We start from the raw sequence: 7,320 nt of genomic DNA, 5'->3' as shown, positions 1-7,320 counted from the left end.
ATAAATGATGATTTACTCAGTGAAATGCACACACGTGATTATCAACATAACAAAGCAAGATCATCTCAATCTAGTTCTGACTGGAATTTATATAAAGCTTCTAGAAAGAGAGCTTTAACAAAAATTAAAGAGGCAAAACGTGATTACTTAGATGAAGCTTTGCTTTAATATCCGAACAATTCTAAAGATATGTGGAAAAAAATCAAAGACTTTTTGCCATCTTCCAAAGTGAATTGTGCTTCAAGTCTTAATATAGATGGTGAGAGCATAACAGAGGAAGTAGATATATCAAATGCTTTCAATGATTATTTTTGTAATATTGGCATTGAAATTAGGAAAAACTTTGACTCAAATTTACCAAATTTAGATAACTCTAGTTCTAATGAAAATAAGTTTTTTTTATCCCCTTAATAACACAAGACTTTGTAAGAAAACAGATCAAAGAGTTACGTGAGGGCAAAGCTACTGGTATTGACCGAATGTCCGTGAGATTGCTTAAATTAGCAAGTGAAACAATTGTCGAACCTCTAACATATATTTTTTATAAAGCAATAAACTCAGGATCATTTCCTACAGAGTGGAAAAAGGCAAAGGTGACACCAATATTCAAATCTGGTGATAGGACCTGTGTAAATAACTATAGGCCTGTATCTGTTCTCTCTGTTGTTAGTAAAATTTTAGAAAGACATGTTCACAACTCATTCTATAATTATTTGTCGTCTCATGATTTACTTACTCAATCTCAGTATGGCTTTAGACCAAACAATTCCACTGAAACCGTCCTTACAGGATTAGTAGATGAACGGTCAAAAACATTGACGATGGTAAATTAACAGGTGTTTTGTTTTTAGACTTACGTAAAGCCTTTGACACAGTAAGTCATGAAGTGTTGTTACTCAAATTAAGAGCTTATGGTGTCTCAGAACCTGCAATGATGTTTTTTAAATCATATTTGTCTGATAGAAGGTGTTCCATCCTCATGCAAAGATATAACAATCGGCGGTTCAATTATAGGACCATTATTTTTCATAATTCATATGAATGATTATCCTAAAAGTTTACGGCACTCATCAGTTACAATGTATGCTGGTGACACGTCACAAAGTGTGAAATGTTCATCTATTGATGAAGTTGAATGTAAACCAAGTGAGGATCTGGAATTATCACGTAAATGGATGGCAGAAAATAAGATGAGTTTAAACTTAATAAAAACTTAAATGTATGCTTATTGGTTCCCTACAGAGGCGGTCAAAACTTCGACCTTTATGTATTAAAGTAGACAATGTTGTCATTGGAACTGTCTGATGTGCTAAACTGCTTAGAGTTTATATTGAAAATTGTTTATCATGGAATGACCATATTGATTATTCATGTAAGAAACTGTCAAAAAAGATTGGTGTTCTAAAACGTGTTAGAAAATTTGTCAATTGAAATGTCCAAAAAAGTGTATACAACTATTGTCCTACCACACTTTATGTATTATTCTTCTGTTTGGAGTACCCCTTCAAATACATCACTTACAGAGAAGCTATAAAGCTCCAAATAAGAGCAGCAAGAATTATTTTAAACATAAAAGAAATCATTACTCCAACCTTGCTGTTTTTAAAGAATTTGAACTGGATGCCTATATTTGATTTTTATATTTTTAGAAAATGTGTTCTTACCTATAAGAACCTCAGAGATGAGGCTCCTGGATATTTGAAGCAAAATTTATTTACCTATGTTAGCCAAATTTCAAGCAGGACAACCCATTCAAACAAATTATATATTCCTAAGTGTAGAACTACTTTTTACAAAAGCTCTTTTAAATATTCATGCACGTCCCTATGGAATAATCTTAGTGACGAGATCAGGAATACAACAAATGTTTTGTCTTTTACAAAACTGTACCTGAAAAACTATTTTAATCCAACTTTATGAAATGTATTCCTCAATTCTACGCTCATCTGTGATGGTACTGTATCAATTTTGTAATGTGTATTTAATTATTTCATAGATCATATCTATTATGCACAGAAAAACTTTGATATTTAATTTGATATTTAGTTTTTTGTTTTATGTAACCAAATGATGAACTGTTCTTATCCATACTTACTGAGGTATTTATCTAAAACATTATGTATATCATGTATTGTCATGTCAACATGTTAATGTTTTGTATTCGTCTGTAATGTGCTGATGTAAATATGTGTTTTACAGGGTCATATTGTAAACTAGACGTAAGTCTAAACATGCTACCCTGTTTAAATAAAAGAATTTATTATTATTTATTATCATTATTATTTTTCTTTCCCTATGGATGCTTCTGACCAAATTTGGTAAAAACTGGCTCAGTCATTTATGACTAGTAGTGATTTATAGAAAAAGTTGACGGACCACAGACAACAGTCAAATCTTTATTCACTCAAAACTATCACAGGCTTTACTCTATGGTCAGGTCAGAATGCTTTTCTGTCCCAAACATTAATTAATGGAAGGTTTTTATTTCAAAGGGAGATAATTATACATTTTCAACTGACTGAAATTAACACTTAAAATGGTATTTGTTTTAAAAATGGAAACCATTTCTTTAAGTTGTACAGCATCTATCTTCTCTACCAATACTTAAAGTCTTGTGAGCACCAACAGAGAATATCTGATTCCCTTTTTGATAAACTCTTTTAAAAGGGAAATAACTCTTCATATCAGGAATCACGAATAGGTACAAATGTTCTACCAAAACTGTATTGTATCGTCCCAGTATCTGTGCTGTATTTACCCCAAGCACCAAGGGGGATGATCACACAGGTTGTGTTGTCCTCCGATCCAAATTGCAGTGCTTGATCAGTTATACGGCTGGCTGCTTCCTTAGGGTCACTACAGCTACAAGTAATGTCCACAACCTCTTGGTCACTCAAGACAAAACTGACCCCATCACTGACCAGGGCCAGAAAGGCATCACGGCCGTGGTCAAGCTAGGAGACAGAGAATAAGAATCAAATAAAGCATGACTATTGGAAAAGTATGTGTGTCTTAAATGCAAACTTTTTTAATGTGGAGTTAGCTACATGCAAGACAATTGTGAAGATTTAAAAGAATGAAATCTGACATATATCAAACAGATATTGTGATGAATATAGGTAAACACTGACTTGTAATATTGTAGCAATATTTCTAATAATTTAATTTTTCCAACCGTTCATTGTGATATTGTTTGAAAAGTAAAATGACTTTTCATGCAGTGTTTAGGATTTAACTATATTGATGAATGTAACAGTAGAAATAATCACATAAACATTTATTTGTTTGTTTTGCCTGAAAATTGATCAGAACCATCCTAAATATTGTGTGAGTCACTGGATTTCAAACAATTCTACAATGTAAACATTTCAATCCCAAATAATGAAAATGAAGGTTTTATCATTACTTTTACTACTGTTATTTTGTTTTAGTAATTTAAGACTACCTCAAACTAATGAAACAGAAAATCTCTTGAAAAAATTGATCGTAATCAGTTAATCAAAACAAAGTAAGCAGGGGCTCAATAAGACATAGCCCACCGTCCCAAATATTTGTGTAAAAACTTTTTATTTTCAAAATGTTCAAGGGTGACCTCTGACCCTTAATATTGACCAATGACCAAATCTGATCAGGTGTAGATATTGATAGTATGATACTATGTCGTGAATTTGAACTAAATCTGTTAAAGGCTTCATGAATTATCTATTCCAAAATGATCAAGGGTGACCTTGGACCTTTACCCTTGATCAACAACTAAACCTTATCAGGTGTAAACCTTGGAGGTAGGATGCTATGATAAGAATATGAACCATACATGGGATTCATGAGATACTGCTAGCCTACTTAATTTAGAGGTAATCTTACTTTAGTACTTTTGGCACTAAAGCTAAATTTTCATTGCACTTTAGCACTTTTCACTTAAGTTATACTCTAGCGGTAATAATGTTTTAGCACTTTTTGCACTAAAGTTATTGCTCAAAAATATGATTTATCTCATTAAAGTTTCTACACAACATTAATATAGTGATTATTGTGAATGTGCAAATTCATCATTGCATCGATTTGTTTAAAATAGATATTTAGCTAAAATTACACCATATTATATATGTATGTATTATCACTAAGTTTTTACAGACCCACAAAGTATTTAATGTCTAGGTGGGGGTATAAATAATGTATACTGTTCAATTATCCACTTTCCTCTCTCAAGGGACTTTGATACAAATGGACATACCTTTTTGATTTGTATTTCTGGGTGTTCTGTGACACCATATTTCTTCAAGGGGAGATTACCAATACACCGTGTCATACTCAGCTTTCCATTCACTTTCGGTGTCCCAAGACTATTTGGTGTAATGGCTGCCCCACAGGACTCAATCCGTCTTTTCTCTTCCATATTATCAGGGTTATGATCTTGAGTGAGGGCAATAGCTTTACCTCCCCGACAAAGAAGAGCTCGTGTGTCTCCAACATGACCTATTGTAAGTTCTGTGCTATGTTGTAACAGACACACTGTAGCTGTACTTCCTGAACTGAACTGCTCATCATCTACAACATTCAGATCAATTGTACAGTTTTCTGTTCAAAATTTACATAATTCAATATTTATAAAAATTGGTTCGTCTCCGATATTCTATAGAATCAGATGACCGATCAAAAACAGATGGGTGAGGATGCTATGGTTTTTTGATGAATATGTATGGCAAGACAACAGAATCATAAAACATATTTTAAATCAAGCAAAAATTTATTGCATATTTGTTCCACGTGATTGTTTTCATATTGTACATTGATATCAGAATGACAAATAATTTGACAAATACAACTATTGTACCAAGTAAAATCTATTTCTTTGTGGAGATCAATTTTACTGGTTTTTCAAAAAAGTACTAATTTATTTATGGAGAGTTGATATTGTGGATAAAAATAGCCCAGTATATACACTTATACTAATTTTAACAGCATGTGGACATATGAAATTGTGGATTGAGGGGATTCACGAAATCACTGAAAATAAATCCTCCATGAAAATTAATGACTTTGAAGCATCATATGGTATCTAGTTACCTAAGCAGTAGGTTGACAAATGTCTGGCAAGAATGTTGTTGAGATCGATAAACGATTGTCGTAGAACTACACTTTCATCTGGTTCCCTCGACAACCAGAACGACAAGCTGTCACTCATATGACTTTCTAGGAACGCCGATGCAAAGTCCCCGTTATGTCCATCAAATATCCCAAAATACAAATATTCTGCAGACAATTTCTTGATGGTGTATCTGTCTTCATTCCTGTTTCGACGACCCAGAAGTGATGCTGTTCCAATCTTTTCCAAAGGAATTTGAGGAATAAGTTTCCCTACAAAATATAAATTTGGCCTCTTAAAAAAATGACGTGGACCAAAAATATGCACCAATTAAAAAAAAGGAATTAATTTTATTTGTTACTTTAATATCTGAGGTAGCCAAGAAAATCATTTTGATAAAATTAAAACACCTATATCAATATTACCTGTTTGTATACTTTCTTTCATCAGAATTGGCATATTAATTCGATTATTCCAACTGCCAATTGTGTCAAAGTTTATTCCAACTTGTTTTTTACCCTTATTTTCTGGATCAGACAAGATACCCATCTGTCGTACCGGAGTACAAACAGCTGAAGGACAGTTCTTTCTGGAGAGAAATCCACGTGTTTTGTTAATGTTCTGATAAAGGTTTGGTACACTGGAAGTGAATAGTCTAGAGTGCTCTACAAATCCATCTTTACTCTTAGTAAACCTTATTCTTCTCTTCAGAAGCAGCTCATCACAATCATGATTTTTGATAAGTGAGCAATAACACTGTTTTTGTAGAGTTGTCTCCCCTGCTATGTTTTTCCCTTGATGGCAAATCAAACCAGAACGACAAAATTGCCAGCCAGTATTCGAGGCAAGTCTTGGTCCATGAGATGACACTATAAACATAGCACTCATTTTCATCAAATGTTTCTGTCCTTGTATAGCTCCATGTGAACGCTTTTGTTAAATTTGCTTTATTTTTTGTTTCGGTGTCACACTTTGCAGTTGGAGTAACATTTCTTTCTGGTTTGTTTATTCCACAAGTATCCACCTGGAACGATATAAAAGAGATGGAGTCAATATTAAATCAAACACAAATGCTTTTTACTATTCAAAACTCAAAAAGATCTAAACAGAAGACCCAAATTGGACCACTTTGCACAAACATGGTTTTACATATGTATTATAATTGTTATGTATCCACAGCTGAAGTTTTATAATTATAAGGCTTTAAAACAGATCTTTCAAAAATTAGTCTACAGCAGTTCAATGGAATATATTATAGAATACATGTAGTTTGAACCGTCAAAATCACATTACTAATATGCACCAATGGCATGTAGAGTGTTTACAAGGGCTGTCCTTTGCAACCTGAAATAGAAAGCGAAGGGGTGTGGTTCAAAGACACCTGATGGAGATAGTTTGTATGGTTTGTGTTCCTTAGGAATGTATGTTTGTAAGTAGCCAATGCAGCTGATAAAGGGATTGCTGGGAAATGGAACGTCAACGTGCGGTTATATGGTTATTTCCTTGGCCAGGAAAATTTACCTCAGTTGCTCTAGGTGGCATGCGACAAGCCTTCCATATGTTGTTCAGGGAGGTAGTCACCAGTTAATACTAATCAAAAGTAATTAATTCTAAATACATGCTGACAGGTTGGATCGTAACATAATGTACTTCACTGATGTCGGTCCTCATTTCACCTGATTTCTCTCAAATAGGAAAATGCTTTGCTGTACCATATTACATTACAGATCACACACATGTCACCAAACTTTCTTCAATTTCGCATGCATATTTAACCTGCAGTTGGCTATCACATTACCTTCTCCTGACATTTGTCAACAAACGGATGCTGAAATCGAAAAGTCGGGCGCATTCGATGAGAAAATACTACTGAAAGAGTTATCTCCCTTCATTCGCAAGTATACAATTCAAATATTTCTGATCTTTTGTTTTGCCTTGCCTTACCAAAAGGATATTTTACTCGAGTGTCGTAAACAACCTTATTCTCCGTATTGTAAAATTCGCATCAATATTGTTTTTTTTTTGATAAACAAGCACGGACTTACACTGTCTGTTCGAATTCCGTGGTACAAGGCGCCACTGTTACAACCTACTTTGCAAAAATACTCACTTTGAATAAAAAATCAAATAGAGTAAATTTTGGGACAAGTTCGAGACACTGAAAAACCGCGTCAAAAATTGGGTCATGTCAGCGCACTTGTGGTATTGTAACCATCTTTGAAATATTTATGCAC

At 33.6% G+C, this 7,320-nt stretch overlaps 1 protein-coding gene across 2 annotated transcripts; it reads right to left on the bottom strand.

Annotated features, from left to right (window-relative positions):
* Window positions 1-2,383: 2,383 nt before the first annotated feature.
* On the bottom strand, window positions 2,384-6,924 carry LOC132553985 (protein phosphatase 1K, mitochondrial-like). Of its 2 annotated transcripts, none has more exons than XM_060218279.1 (5): window positions 6,885-6,924; window positions 5,512-6,110; window positions 5,068-5,358; window positions 4,235-4,548; window positions 2,384-2,954 (listed from the first exon to the last, which is right to left on the bottom strand). In XM_060218279.1, exons 2-5 carry the CDS (start codon window positions 5,978-5,980, stop codon window positions 2,685-2,687), a joined length of 1,344 nt encoding a protein of 447 aa, XP_060074262.1. In that variant the 5' UTR covers window positions 5,981-6,110; window positions 6,885-6,924; the 3' UTR covers window positions 2,384-2,684. The 2 variants fall into 2 exon arrangements, with proteins under 2 accessions (XP_060074262.1, XP_060074261.1); XM_060218278.1 differs by lacking the exon at window positions 6,885-6,924 and adding an exon at window positions 6,608-6,697.
* Between the last annotated feature and the right edge of the window lie 396 nt (window positions 6,925-7,320).

The sequence above is a fragment of the Ylistrum balloti genome, unplaced genomic scaffold (assembly GCF_031769215.1).
Source record: "Ylistrum balloti isolate Yb309-2 unplaced genomic scaffold, AGI_CSIRO_Ybal_v1 Utg370370, whole genome shotgun sequence".
NCBI lineage: Eukaryota > Metazoa > Mollusca > Bivalvia > Pectinida > Pectinidae > Ylistrum > Ylistrum balloti.
Note: the sequence above shows the minus strand (reverse complement) of the source record. Positions and strands in the feature narration are given on the sequence as shown.